Below are 16,122 nucleotides of genomic sequence, written 5' to 3'. Positions count from 1 at the left end.
CAAGAGAGTCTGTATATTGTTATCCGAAGTGCTTATTTTAAATAAGTCCAGCATTTCCTCCTGATTGTGAGAGAGGTAAGCTGCTAGTTGATGATTTTCTGGGGAGAAAATTATGTTCCTCTGGGACTTCAAGCATATGGGAGACAGACGTTATACTACTGAAGTTCCAAGGATATGAAATAACACATAGCATTATGTAATAAAAGGATCAAATTAACAGAACATACACTGAAACATTACAACCAAAATGCATAGCAAAATCATTTTTCCACCCACTTATAAGATCTCTAGGAGAAGGTCATAGCTAGCCAGTACTTAAGACTCAGTCCTTCAAGTCTCTGTAGGTGCTCAATGCCACACTGAAATCTCATAATCATTACAGATAGCGTGCTCTTAAACTCTTGGTTACAATATGTCACTAAACACACTTTTTTCCAAAACCAAAGACACAGATTATTCACTGGAACAAAGAAAGGAATGAAACTATATCAAGCAGTAGGAGCCTGTTAATTTTAAAATTATTTCTATAGCTTAGACTAGTAAAAATAAAAGATGTTTAAAAATGGATATTCCTTAAATCTTTGACTGCTTTTCCAAAAAGCTGTTCACTATTCTAAGCATTTTTTGTCTCCTGAAAATTTTCAGTGACCTAAATATAAAAGAGCACATAGAAAAACATCTCAAAAACAGGGTCAGTCATGGAAGTTACTTTTGCCAGCACTCACTTATGTAGTCCATTACATTTTCTTTCCCCATTAAATTTTATTAAGTCCCAGTATTTTTGTTGGTTTCTGGGTGTCATCAGTTTTAATTACTATTGCGCTTTTTTTTTTGCTGAGTTTGAATATTTTTAATCTATCCCTTTTATCTCCTCTTACCAAATAAAAAGTAAAGAAACTAACTTAATTTTTGTCATAGTATATTCACCATACAATTCTAATCCTCTGTATAAATTAAAAGCAAATTAAAACGTATTTTAAATTGGATGGAAACATGTAGAAAAAGATAAAGCTGCAGACACTGAAGCAGGCTAATCATAAACAAAGCTAATAGCCTAATTTTAAAGCTTACCATAAAAAAACAAAACCCAAGAATAAACATAAAAATCTAAATGAAGGAAAAAAACCTGGGTTTTTTTCTGTTCTCTTATTCAGACAGGCAGACAGTCACATTTAGACCCTTACACATTTCACATTATCTGTACATGCAAATACAGATACTTGAGGCTGTTTGACCTTGGCTTGTTACTTGACCATTCCTAAGTGTCATATTATAGGATGGGAGGCCTCAAAATTCTGCTCCTGAAATTAGTAACTTCATCAAAGAAGAAACTGTATCAACTAACTAAAGACCTTTTTTTTCCGGGGGGTGGGGGGGGGGGGGGGGGGGGTGGGTGTGGACGGACACGGACTCTTGACGGTCCTTCTGCTTGGGTTAAATATTCAAGATCAGCATAAAGCACATAATCTTACCCCAGATATTAGTGCTATTACTCTTTCATTCTATCCACATTGAGAACATTTTGTGACCAACGATCAGTAAACATAGTATCACTGATGATTGTTTAGAGAGGCCATAAGCTGCAAGGCATAAAGCATTGCTTGCAATGATAGTACCCCATTAAAGAACCTTAAGAGCTAGCACAAACTAAGGTAAACTATTGCCAATAACGTTGAATAACTTTTAAAAAATACTCAAAATATAGATAGGACCTAGGTCTACTCCACCAACTGTGTTTAAGGAAATCACATGTCTGTAATTTGCTTCTTGACCCTCCACATCGTATGAAGCAACGATACAGAAATTCTTTCAACAGCGACACATTTTTTAAGTTGTTGAATTGCTTACAGAACACTGGCAAAATCTTAAATTTTGTCCAAAATCAGGGGTTTGAACCTATGGTGGAAATTAGAGATTTATTTTAAATAACGTCTGTACTTAACAAATGCTAAGTTTTGACAAATACTGACAAGGTACATCAAATTCTTAACTGGTAGTATACTTCTAGTTCTAGCTTAAGCAACCAAAGGTAAGGAGATGGGGAACGTGAGCATGGAGAAGAGGACAGATATCCTGATATCTGCCTGGAACAATCCCTCCCCCCCCCTTGGAGTTCCTTTGTTTTGGCTTGTTTTGTTTTGAGCTGCAAGAACTCTGCAAATGGGTGTTCCCAGTTTCTGGCAGCCATATGTGCTGCCTACCATCTGTTTTCATTCCACTGTGCTATGGAGACAAACATATTTTATTTTTAGTGTTTTACATCTCCTGATGTTGCACATAATAGGGATTATATCTCATGTGTAAGCCACTATATGTGAAAAATCTTCCATGGATAACTGATGAGTAAAAGCGACATTATCACACAGGATCAGATGAGATAATTTTTATTACCTACTTCTCAGTGCAAGTATATAATTCATACGCAAGTTTGCTTGATTCATGTATACCTGTGCTTTCTCTCTACACTGCCTACAAGGGGCTTCCTTCATATGTTTTAAATATACATTTTCCCAGCAACTTCCTGGGGTGTAGGAAATTACTACTTCAATTTTGTGGGTTGCCACTAGTGGTTGGTATTCTGTATGCAGCATTCAGAGTCAAAACAGGGTATGAAGAAACAAACAGCTGTATGATCAACTGTAGAGAGACAACAGTGCAGTAAAACAAGTATTTGTTTGAAAGGAGGAATTCTGTGCACAGGCTCCCACATAGTTCTGTTGGAAACCATGCACTCCAGAATCAATTTGCAAGCATTAATTGGATAGTATAGTATATATATAAAATTTGATTGAAAAGATTTCACTGTTACATCTCAGTGCAACTTTGGCAAGCACCCATGGCACACTGGACAGCTGGTAATTCTGTAAAATGCAGCAGACAAAACTGAATTCTAGAAAACATTGCTGGTTTTACCTATATTGACATTAAGCCATACATTTCTAGGCAACAGTATTTTTTCTTCCCCCATTTAACCTCCCCCTCCTCAAACTTCTAAGAAGCTGAGTAAGCACTGACTTTTAGATACTTATGCCCTGATCAAGATCTCCTACAACTCAACCAGTATCACATCATTGCCAGTATAACTTAATATCCATACTTTTAGAGCACATTGCAGCACAGATCTTTCCACTATAATATAATATAATTTCCATTATATTATATTTGCAGTATAATATTGCAAATTCAGGATACTGTAAGTTATTATTAAGCAACTGTTGATGAGGAATTACCTCTGGTTTCAAAAAATAATTAAAAATGTATTAAGAGTTGCACTGAAATAGAGACCAACAGAGAAAATTAGTGCCTTTAAAACAGCTTATGCAGGAAAGGATTAAAAATGTTCACTGTTTATAGGGTACTCTAAAATACACCTGGAGGAGTTCCATTTAACTTTTTCAGATTAGTTCTATTCAGTCCAAGGTTTTTACTCGTTCTTTCCTAAAATAAGCACTTTTATTCACTGCATGTGATCTTACAAATACAGAAGTACTTCTTGATAGATTAGATGGGTGAGGCATTTTTCAATCTTTTTAACTCATTCAAACATTTTAATAATGGACTTTGACTACTCTACCATTTGAGTGGATGATTTTATTAAGTTATCTGCAGCTATTACTCTTCCCCCACAGATTCTGACCAAAATTGTGAGAAAATTACTTTTATCTTACTACTTTTAAATTTATTCTGCCTCCTGCTTTCAAATTATCAAATACAGTTAAGCTGTTCTGCAATTCCTCCTAGTCCTCTATTTTAAGAAATAGAAGGCAAGAAATAATTTCTGTCTTAAAGCAGTATCTTTTTCAGCTATCAAAATTATGAAGCGGAAACATTTTTGTTCATTGGTGTCACTAAGTTGTCTTTTTTTGCCTTTTTTCTTCCAACGTAGTATACAGATTAGTCTAAAATACTTTTCTATTGGGTTCCCACTCAAAACCTCAGAACTAGCATTTAGCTGAAACTAAATACAGGAGGAGTTTTGAATGGAGACTAGCAAATTCCCTTTGCATCAGTCAAGTGTCAGTGAACACCCTTCCATACAGTTCCCTGTCACTGTGTTGTTCTGTATTAAGTGAGTGAGACTATCTCTTTCTAATCCCCCTCATAAACTGTCAATTTACATTCTGAAGCAAAGTATATAATCCATCATACATCATCCTGTCACTCCCGAGCTGCCATCAACTGCTACCTTTTAAGATGCCTGTGGCATAATTTTGATGCCTATGCTCAATGTGCATATGCAGTTTCCTAATAAAATCTGAATAGTCTTATATTTGCTTAGATTTGTTGAAAGGTCAGCAAACATTTCTTTCAATGTAAATTATTTTTGACAATCTTTTCAAATCAATACAGTGGTTGAAAGGGTCAGAAAAAGGAACAAAAGGCCTTAAAAACACTGATCTTAAGAATATAATCCCTAATTTTCACTTATTTTAAAATAAACTACAGTTTGAACTTTGCATTATAGTCCTGTAATAGAAAATTTCTTGTACAATCCAGCCACAGCTTTCCTCAAATTCTCTAATAAAGACTATTTAATCTGAACATTCACTCCATACTTTATTCACAGCACTGCTACATCTGACACCTTCTGGGTAGCAGTTTTTATTATATTCAATGAAAAGAAATTTAAACATTGCATTAATGAACAGAAAAATTGTATATACTTTTACATTAAATTTGGGAATAGTATTCAAGGCAACTCAAGACAATAGCTTAAAAAGTGATTTCAACCTACATGCTTAATAAATCTTTTAAAAAGTGGGCAAATCTAATTTATATCATTAAAAAGTATTTATAATGAATAATCTGTTTTTTCACAGAAAAAAATTCTGATGTTCTTACTCAATTTTAAATCTAAATTTCATATCATATCATTCATAAATTTTCGGTACATAATGAACACTTCTTTCAAAATCAGTTTATTTTCCTAGCACACCATCATATTTCCAAACATTTCTAGGTATTAAACACAAGTTTAATACTTAGATATATAACAAGATAATTTCAAGACTGCTTCAAAATTTATCTTAATTTCAGCTCTTCTGGTTATTACACAAAATCATAATTTTCTTTTAAAATGTCTAAGTCTTCTATTATTCTTTAAAATATTTTAAAATCATCACAAGCATCTGTTGTAATAGCAAAATGGAATTAAAACTGTTTTTCCAAGGAGTAGATTATTAAAAAAAAAAACCCCAGCAAGCCAACCCCAAAACTCCAAATCAAAATCACTTACAATTGCTCTGTGCTCTTATGATCATGTTTTGCTTCCTAAAAACTGTTCCCTTTTCATCATAAAGTTTAAGAAAAGGGTATTTAATGGTTCAATCACTTAATTTTGGTGTTTGTTTTTAAAGTGAAGAGGTTTTCATTATGATGTTTACCTATTCATTACACGTGCAGTTTCAAGTTGGTTAAATGGAAGCAGTGAAACAGGAAATAAGCTCCCAGCAGTATGAACAGGAACTGCCAACCAAATCTTCATGTTGTATCCATGGTATAACGTCTTCAAGGAATCCAAAGAACATCTCTTCAGTTCAGGTTCTCAGACGTCACTGAGTTTTATAATTATCTCCAAGGAATTATCTTCACATCCTGTTAAGCTCTCTCTAAAAAGCTGTGTGTGTTGCCATGCAGCTTCACCATCCCCTCCATTTAGAATTGCTTCCAATACAACTTCAGTTGCACCAGTAAAATCTGAATAGGAGCAAAGATTTTTATCTATTGGAGGAAAAGATAAACACAATTCAGTAAGCCACTGCTCCAGACTGCATATAATGCTAGAATGCATGTTAAAAAGGGTAAGTTGTAATGAATGCTTAAGGATCTCAGCTGCAACTACTCAAATTCATCTGTCAATCAGTGGCAGAAAAAAAACAGCTGCAAATTTTTGTTATTTGCTTAGTGCTTGTGCTCAGAGGACCTAGTCAAGATTGAAGCCGCCGCACATAGAAGCATCTATCCTTCCTAGTAAAACACACAAGTATCTTGTATTCACTCTGTGTCTTGCTAACTCTGCTCTGCTGCAGACAGGGCTGTGTATACTAATAGAACTGGGTTTTGAACCAGTTTTGTTTAAATGCACAGTATCTTCTTGACCTTGCTAAGAAAGATGGAGTTGGAAAAGTCAAAATGCCTTTGCATTTCATTTTCAGTATTTGCACTGTGCTCTCTTTATATAAACTATTTATTTCCAGTTACACCTTTGCTGCATGATATAATCCATTATTTGAATTCCACACTTACCTCCTATCAGAGCAATTTCTGCTGTTGGAGAGCAAAGTCTCCACTTTATTCTTCCACTCTGAAATGTCTGACTGCTTGTCCTAACTGAAATGTTATCTATTTTTAGACCGACTGACTTGCACTCAAACTTCCAGCTGATGGAAGCAGAGGATGACTCCTCTTTTCGGGCTAAATAAACCTAAATGGAAAGAAGACATAATCAGCATATCAAAAACTGAGATGACCAACACACATTTAATTAATCGTTGTAACAGGGACATAAAACCTTAAGATAATACACTTCCATTCTTTATCAAGCCTCTGAACCTTTAAAACTGTACATACTACAATTTTGTATATAATCTCATTCTGAATCCTTAAGTCTATTCCACAGTTAGGTAATGGAACACTAATCTATTTCAACATGCTTGGTGAAGTTTAAGCCACAAAAATACCTAAGTTTATTATTTTAAAAAAAAGCAGACTTCTGTTTTTTATTTAAATGCACAGGCCCACACACTTTGGTTGTTCATTTTGGTTTTTCAGTATTGCTGATGAAGAAAACCATGTAAAAAGTATTTTAGATTCTTCAGATGTGGCTGCTGGCTGCACACCACTTCTCCTAAGACTTGACATGTCTTCGTTAAAGCAAATCATACACGCTAGCCGTATATAAATCCTGTAGTAACATTCCTTTAACTGTTAGAAATTTGCATAATTAAATGCAGTCCCAATGCTGTTCTAAACTTCACCTGGCTGAACAGTGAAGCTCATATGTTATCACTCATTAAAGTTACTATGATCCCTCATAAGAATTTTGTAATAAGCGTCTGATGGTCTTTTGAAGTCTAGCATCTATTATCAGCAAACCAAGATAATAGACATTACAGATCAAAGAGTCAAAACTGCCATGATCCTTTCAGAATCCTTAGTTAAGAAAACTTATCAAAATTCTGTCATGTCCAGGCTTCTGATTAATGTCATACTGAATGGACTTAGGCAGCTCTTTAGTTTTTAATCTGGAAAGAACAACCCTGAATAAAATGATAATAAAACACAGTAGTATGTTTTACTAAAGGTCCCACTCTAATACAGAAATGTCATTGACAGACTATAAAACAGAATTTTAGTGTTACTATGCACCAGGCATAAAAATGTTAATTCTCATGTTTAAGAAAGCAGAAAACCCCCAAATGTGTGAGGTGTTAAACTGAAGATCACCTACGAAGATGTAACAATTTAATCTGCTTTCATGTGAATATAATCTTACTGCTCATGAAAGTGTTGATCTCCACACAATTTTTTTTAAGTACCTCCTAGCTCTAGCAAGAGACTTCCCTTGATCAGATCCTACTGAATTGCCTTATTTGAGTAAGGAAGCCAAAACACTCCATTAATTACTACTTGGTTGAGTTGCACTAAACATAGGCTTTTAGGGATAAAAGCTAAAACATCAGCCTGTCTCATCTTCCATTATAATATCCAAGCATTTAATCAGCAAAACAGAAGTTAAAGTCTCCTTCTATGTCTTTTTGACTGTCCTCTAACTTTCACACCTGGCTCCTCTTTTTCCAGTATTATTTAAAAAAAGTCTGAATTTAGGGGGAAAAAACCCCCTCATTCAAATTCTTTTCCACTGGAGCAATTCTTCTGGAAAACAAGCTTTTAGAAACCCATGGACCTCAAATCTACAAATTCTTACATTCTTATTATTACCTACTGTGGTCTGCTTGTTTGAGCCCTGGATGCCAAGTTATCTCTGGGTAATCTAATTAAATTTGTGTTTTGTACCTGTTTGAGTTGTGTACCATGAAGTCAAGTGACACTGAATAGCAAGAAAATACACAAATATGATGGACATGGCTACTATCAGACTGGCCAAGATGATCACCTATCTGAATCATTTTGATCAACAGCATTGCAAAGAGAGAATACATAACTGATGGTTCTTTTCTGTTACTCCTGGGCTAATACCTATAGTGGCCTTTACTGGGGCTTTTGTATTTAAATTTCTTTCCATTCATCACATACTAAATGATAAACAAAGTATTTCTGTGAAGGCTCCTTTGACTGCTAAGTTTCTTGGACAGCTGCTGAATCAAACTCCAGTCAGTACCTTGCAGATCTACCAGAGGCATTACAAAAAGAACAGGCAAACCCCAACCAACCTTTCCCTCTGTCACCCATCATACAAACAACCCTCAATGGAAAGTCATTTTAGATTCATACACAGACTTTCTGCAGGATGGTGTTCCCATAGAACTAACATGCCTTACCCACAAGCCTAAGATATACCTGGATCTGTAGCTCTTAATTTCGCAAGGCCATCCTCTCATCCTTTATCTAGAAAAATTTAGGTGCTGTTGAATACAAGGGTAAAAGCTTTCTGTCTGATCCTATAGATTGGTCCTTCCCTGTTTTATCTGATTAGTAGAACTCAGCAGAACAGCAGACTTGTAATTGGTTTCAGTGCAAAGACAGTATGTTTCTTGCAAAAGTGAGGATAACTGATCATTGGAGACTTGAAGATATAATGTGCTATCAGATTTTTAGCAGATCCTAGGGAAGCAGAGAACAATTGTCCCTCATTCTGAGTTTTTGTTACTTCTCTTTTCCTATTAGCCCACACTGTTGTAACATCTTTTGTATTGTTCTCCGGTTTCTTCCCTTATTCCTTCCCTTTTATGTAGAACAACCTCTCCAAGCTATTCCCCCATTGCATTTTGCAAGTCAGTTATCTATACACCCAGCACAGAAAACCTCAGAAGACTGTCATATATACTTAGCTCCATTTTTCATCAATGGAAGCAAACCATTGCCTAAGCTAGAACAACGCTTGGCCAGAGATCTTTCAGACTAGTAAACTGACAGGGGAACAAAGCAATAACATGCTACAGTCCCTGACAGGAATGCTCAGTTCCACAGTTGGGAGCTGCTGCAGGAAAAGCCGTTTGCTAGTAAATGACCCCTTCCCATCTTACAGGCATCAGTTATCTTCTCAGATTTAGAGCATATGACTCTTCTGCTGCTCTGCGTCCTGACAGATGGGAAGGATTCTGGGCAGGGTATACAATAATCTGCATAACTGACAGGTTTTTGCCTTCTTGCAGATGGAACTGTAATACTTAGGATGACAATTTCTTCCTTTGGCTGTGTATCAAAGAGATATGGCACACCATAAAGCTATTCTCCAAAACAAAACAACAAATATCTTTTTTGGAGAGAAGTACTGCTTTCCAATAAAACAGTATTGTACATTTGCCCAAAAGCATAAGAAGGAAGCCATTTTTTAAAAATTTGGTGCTTTAGCAAGGATTTTACCTATCTGCAGAGAATTTGGTCATCCTTTCTAAAAGAAAAGCTAAATTTATTTCTAATTTCTTAAATCATATGGCAATCTTACCTGAAGCTTAACAGTAACATTAACTAACATCAGCTAAATTCTATGTGCACCAAGAGAGGTTTTGATACCAAACATTGGCAAGGGTTTTCTATTTTGAGTTATCATACTTTTATGATAGATTCTACGCTTTTAATAATTGCTATCCTTACCATTTTCCAATCTGTTTCAACCTTTCTCCAAATAGACTCTGCCTTCCACACACCTGCTTCCCAGCCACTTATTTTTTCATTATTATTGGAAATCCGTGTATAACTATCTTCTACGATATTGTAGATGAGGTGGAAAAGTTTAGATGTCTTCTCTTTTTCAGAGGGAATAAAAAGTACTTCTTTTCTTTTCTGAAAAAGACAAAAAATACAAGCACCTTCATTCCCCAATACATTTCAGTAAGACTATGTTACTTTTAAACAGCATGCCATGGTTTCCCAATTCAATTTTGCTGTCAACTGAAAAAAATGTCATTTTTAAGAGAGGTCATGGACAAAAGCATTTCTGCAAAACAGAAGTTTTAAAACAGTTTCCTACAACAGACCTGCACCTCCTCCAGAGAGGAGCAGTAAATTTATTTTTTAGATTTTCTTGTAATTACTTTTAGAAGTAAATTATTAATGAAATATCAAATATTAGCAAATTTAAGTAAGAGATTAACATGTTAGGAATAGAAAATTTGTATGTTGAGTATATTTCTTGTACAATCGAAAGTAAATGGTTGTTCCAAATAGCAAACTTAATTCTGTGACTACCATATACAGGTGTTTGTATATGACAGTTTACAAACCAACTTCAAAAAACTTAAGATACAAACTTCATAACTTCACAGTATTTTTTTTTTAAAGATTTGTCATTGTTCTTATGAGTTTCAGCAAAGCATAAATTAAATCTTCTAAACTATGGAGAACTGAAATAAACTCTTAGTTTCTCAAATTTAGACAATCCTATGAAACTCATTAATTTCACCTAACTCGTTCTATTTAGGATTGTCAGGAATTCCACATGACAGGATCACTACAAAATTGATGGAACGAGTGATGGCGTAACTCATACTTTTGCATGCTGGCTCAAGCTAAATATGGCTATAGTTCTGGGAAACTGTACCTTAGCATAAAATAATTAAAAATAAAATCTTGCTTTCAGAAATAGTCAAAAACATTGATACGAAAATCAATTGAGTTTATTATTTAAGAGATTGTTCCATTTACGCAATCCTAATTGCTCCCACATTGTTTTATCAACAAAAATAGTTGGTCAAAACTTACTTCCAGGCTTTAACCAAGAGTAACTAATAACACAAATAAACATTTTTTTTAAAGTTTTCCCAACTGCTTTCAACTGCCTTAAACTTTCTAGTTCTGTCACACTGTAACTAAGTAAAAGGAAAAGAAGTATTTTTTATTAACTTGTAAGAGCAAACTCTTTAGATCAAGGATTCCCAAACATTTTTAGAATCAACGGACCACCATCAATCCTCAAAAATTACTTGTGGACCTCTGCTGAATTCACATCACACTTGCACCTAATGTTTTTGCAAGTTTCACTGTTTGAACTAATCTGTAGGCTACCTACCATGAAGTGCTTTTCCTCTGCAGACCATAATCATAGAACCTCTATTTAGCTACCTCTAAGATGGTCACCAGTGCAAAAGTTAAATACCTCTGGACCAATTTCACCTCTGGCTACTCGCCAAGCCATTGAACCTGATGTCCTTCCACCATATTCTCTGGGGTTAGGTGTTTTGGGAGAAATAAATTCAACAAGCTCCACAATTGTTCTTTCCAAGAGCTCTCTTCTTCTATTTTCTGACAAAGATCGTTGTCTCTGAAAATACATTTAAGAAGCAAAGTAAAAAATTCAAAAAAATGGTATTTATAATTCTGCTCTACAGTGACACCAATAGGGAAAAAAGAATTGAAAAAATAGACTAACATTTAAAGTCTAGACTGACTGTTAGAAACATTAATCTTATACCACAGGTGCAAATATAAATCAGTCATAACTGCATAGTTATTCGACAGCACTGCTATTTCTGTGAACTTGCATGAACTAACTACATGGATTTCTTTTAAAATAAGGTTTGTGCTATGTTTGTAATACATTTGCTTGGATGCTAAAACACTTCCATAGCATATTTCATAGCTATTCATTTGTATTCCATACCACAGCTGTTCTTGATACTATTTGGGGGAAAGAGAAAGCAAGCATAATTTTGGGGTCAAACTTTTCTTCTCTGAGGTGGAGTGATTTGGTTGGCAACAGTCTTGGGTTTGTGACTAAGGCCGAAAAAAAGATTCAGTTAGTGCCTGAAAGAGTTATTTCACAGTGAATGACTCTATCATAAACAAACAATGACATTCATATTTTTGCAGATATCAGAAAACTGACAAAAGCATATCACCTACACTTCCAGGTAAATTAGTGGAAAAGAGAAAGAATTACATAACACGATTTCTTTACCTACATGAATAAAACTATGGGCATTTTTTAGGTACACAACTTAAAAAAAAATTCATTGTGAGAGGATGGGGTTCTATCTCCATGATTTTCATGTCAAATATACATAGCTGATATGTGAAGCCTTTTTCCTTAATTGTGGATACACCCCCACAGGGTTGGAAAATTAAGTTCAACATTGAGTATGCAAATGATTACACATCATCTTTTTTTCCTACTTCGGCGATCGCCCAAGGCATGCACACTCAGCCCACTAGGACCTGAAACTTCAGGCCAATAAGTATGCCAATTACCTCAAAAGCAGTCCTGACCCCAGAAAGGTTTGCTATTAGGGATCAGAAAAAAGGCATTTGAAGAGTTTTTGTTCCAGACAACAATCTGGAACTGGATAAAGGAAAGTAGATACAGAGAAATTATGAGAAACAGCTCCAGCTGAACAAATTCCAGCTGCCAAATACCAGTTCTAACACAGCAAGGGGGCAATACACCTCTGCTTGTGTTGATGGATGTCAAGCAGGGACTCCAGCAGTTCCTCATGAAACACCAGGCCTTTCTGAATCTAACACTTGCCTGGGCACTTTGGATATCCATATACAGTACTACAGATCTCACTCCAGCTCAGAGGAAGTTTGATATGGCTTATCCTAAGTTAACAATACCAATCTACAATTTTCTTCAAGCCACTTTGATGTAGGGAAACCCACTGTCAGGGATCATCACCACTGAAATCAGTGATGCCACACTGAGAATTGGTTGCCCTTGTTCTGCAGCTGTTGTAACAGTATCTAAAAAAACCTGTTAGAGAACAGTGCTTCAACACAAAAAGGGTGCTTCAGAAGACAGGCCTCTTTTATGTATGATACAAGAAATTAGTAAGTTCCTCAACTGTTAAGGGTATGAGTATGTCAATTCTTGTCATCTCCGCCCCACCCAGTAGACACTTGCATATAAATGCTAGCAGCATGCAAGACATGCATAATGGTCAGACTCTGCAGAGATCAACACTGCCTGTAACTACATTTCCTACAAATGACATTGTCATGAACAGCATCCATGTACTGAAATGGATTCCAAGAACTCCCATCAACTGCCATGGCTCAAACTTCCTGCTTTTGTTTTTCCTTAAGGTATTGCCCTCTACATAAATGCTCAGGCTCTACCTTTCCTTGCCAGACAAAGGGAATAGGAAGGAGGAGGGATTGTGAACTGCAGTTTTAAAATCAGTTCTGCATCATGTGCAAGTTATGCTGTTCACGCTTCCTGAAGGACTGTGATTTCAGGAGATCAATAACCTGTGATGTAAGTGGACCCATTGCTGGGTAAGCAACAGGTAATTTGAGGATAGAAATTGAATTTTAAACCTTTAAACGAAGAGTATTGGTTCATCTCATCTGGAGCACCTCTCCTATGAGGACAGGCTGAGAGAGCTGGGGTTGTTTAGCCTGGATAAGAGAAGGCTTCAGGAAGACCTTATAGCAGCCTTCCAGCACCTAAAGGGGGCCTACAAGAAAGCTGGAGAGGGACCTTTTACAGGGGCTGTTGTGACAGGACAAGGGGTAATGGCTTTACACTGAAAGAAGGTAGATTTAGATTAGATGTAGGGAAGAAGTTCTTCACTGTGAGGGTGGTGAGGCACTGGAACAGGTTGCCCAGAGAGGTTGTGGATGCCCCATCCCTGGAACTGTTTCAAGGCCAGGTTGGATGGGGCTTTGAGCAACCTGGCCTAGTGGAAGGTGTCCCTGCCCAATCCTTGCCCAAGGTAGGGCGGTTCAAACTAGATGATCTTTAAGGTCCCTTCTGACCCAAACCATTCTATAATTTGATGATATCACGTCAGTCACCATGAAACGGTTGCAATTCAACCTAAATTACTAGTTTTCCTTTTAAGAGCTGACCTGGCTGTAGCTATAACCACTCACAATCGCTACCAAAAAATGAGGCCTGAAGCAAAAAAATAATTTGTTTCCCTGCCCCACCGTCCAATTTTCAATGAAAGCAGTGGAAATTTCAGGGTCCTCTCCCTCCTTTCTATAGAGGTAACATACAATGGACTGGAATACGGCAGTGCCCATACAAAATACGTGAAGAAAATTTGTAGGCAGGGTGTGATATGGTACTATAGAATGACATCAGATGGTTGGTAATCCAGAGGCTACACACCCATTTAGGAATGCCTGACCCAAATAAAATACACACAGTATTTCTGAGGAGTAAAACAGTGTACTGAATAGATTTAATTATCCTTGCCTCTTTTCCATTTATCCGCGAGTCGTTGAACTGTTGTGTGGTCTCCGCTTGGCCACTGAACAGACAGACAAGCAGAGAAATAATGGCCACAGCTATGGCTCTTTATGCAGGAAAGAACAATAACGATCTCTCAGATTCCACTTTCACTAACATTGCAGTATAGGTGATAATGTGTACTGTGCTTCTCCTTAGTTGTAAAGTAGAAGAATTGAGCTTGAAAGATGCAGTGCTGGAACTCTGCATCAAAAGATACCAAGACCATAATCCCTTTTAGTGTGGAACCAGTCTGTAGGAGATGATGGGAAAAGGGAAAGTTAGTGGAGGCCTCTGCCTACATCAGTTATCTGCTGAACAGGTTGCAGTGAAGGAAACAGCATACTAGCGGAAACAGAGACTTGTGACTGAGAAGAGTAATGACAACCTGCTATAAGATGTCTTGATAGTTCCAGGGGTAAGCTGCCTTACGCCCCTACTGACCACAGAAGCTGCTGAATACGACATGGAGATCCTCAGACAGCAACTTTTTAATGGCCCCTTGAGTCCCGCTGCATTGTCACCTTAGTATGAACTTTAGGAAACACCCTTTGACTAGGACAAATGTAGGAAAACAACTCTGTTCTTGTAGCAATCTGATGGCAAACTGCCTCTAAGCGCCTGAAATCCAATTCCAGCTATAACAGACAAAAGAAAAAAAGGAGTAAGAGCAGTTACTTACAGGGATTAAATTTATTATTAATTTAATAAATTAATCAAACATTCTGAACAGCTACTGGGCAAAAGGAAGTGTGTGTGGGAGCAGGGGAGTGTAAGTATCATTCAGCTTCTAGAAAGGGAGAGTAAATTGTTCCTCAGAATAAGATACCATAAAAAAGACTGAAAAAGGTGTTCTAATAAAATCATATGACAGCTTTAATAATACTGGAAAGCAGTAGGGAAAGTGTGCAGCATAGAGAAAAAAGGGCTGGGATTTTCCACCTGTAGAGAAACAAAATAGGAGAAATACAAGAGTGTCTTGGAAGCACGTGTATAGCTTTCTTCCCTGTACTCAGTTTTTAATGAAATCTTCACTTATGACATGACCAGAATGCCTGTTCTTTCTGTTTGAAAAGCGCTCATGTCAGCTCATGAGCTGCACAGTCTTATGAAGCAGGTGGAAATGAGTAAGAAACAGGCCAAGAAACAACATGCAGCACCATCTGTTGGAGATGGCAATGCATTTTTTTACTGGAGTTCTCTAAACTCCTGTAAGTGAAAGAGCATGATCCTACAGTGACACCATTGAGGTAAGGAGGAGGTCAGGCAAGCCAGCCCATGAGTCAGTTGCATATACTTTCCTGATTCCATCAATATTGTCAAGAGTAATTTTTCAACTTACTAGTGCCCCATTTCCACTGTTCTTTCTCTACAGACAACTGGTGGAGAAGAAGAGTCTGGTGACTTGTTTCTATTGCCAGTAGATCAGAAGAAAGGCCCCTCAGATCAGTTTGTAGCCAGCAAGGGTTCAATGCTCGGAGAGGATGCCATTAAATTCCTGCAACCCTGCACAAAGGGCATGCATTCCTCAGCTTGAATTTCTGATCCTTTACCTCCTTTTATTTTGCTACTCTGGTCAGCCTTCTCAATGCTCCACTCCACTACGTGACTCTAATTTTTCATTCCTGATAAAATGATTTCAAGCCCTGGCCTCAAACACAAGTTCAGCTCAGTTCTTCACACTCTTAACTGCCTGGCTATAACCCTCAAGTCAGCAGGCCTCTGCAAAGGCATAATCTGTTTATTAAGCCATCAGCTGTATACTA

At 36.7% G+C, this 16,122-nt stretch overlaps 1 protein-coding gene across 3 annotated transcripts in view; it reads right to left on the bottom strand.

Annotated features, from left to right (window-relative positions):
• Nucleotides 1–2,368: 2,368 nt before the first annotated feature.
• The window catches only part of NGLY1 (N-glycanase 1), a 31,334-nt gene continuing 17,580 nt past the window's right edge, over nucleotides 2,369–16,122 (bottom strand). For all 3 annotated transcript variants that reach the window (XM_030007638.1, XM_041122138.1, XM_041122137.1), the window contains exons 9-12: nucleotides 11,279–11,443; nucleotides 9,778–9,966; nucleotides 6,247–6,424; nucleotides 2,369–5,721 (exon numbers count right to left, since the gene is read on the bottom strand). In XM_030007638.1, coding sequence (XP_029863498.1) covers nucleotides 5,546–5,721; nucleotides 6,247–6,424; nucleotides 9,778–9,966; nucleotides 11,279–11,443 — 708 coding nt within the window. In that variant the 3' untranslated portion in view covers nucleotides 2,369–5,545. The remainder of the gene's footprint in view (nucleotides 5,722–6,246; nucleotides 6,425–9,777; nucleotides 9,967–11,278; nucleotides 11,444–16,122) is intronic.

Source organism: Aquila chrysaetos, chromosome 3, assembly GCF_900496995.4.
Source record: "Aquila chrysaetos chrysaetos chromosome 3, bAquChr1.4, whole genome shotgun sequence".
Lineage (NCBI taxonomy): Eukaryota > Metazoa > Chordata > Aves > Accipitriformes > Accipitridae > Aquila > Aquila chrysaetos.
Note: the sequence above shows the minus strand (reverse complement) of the source record. Positions and strands in the feature narration are given on the sequence as shown.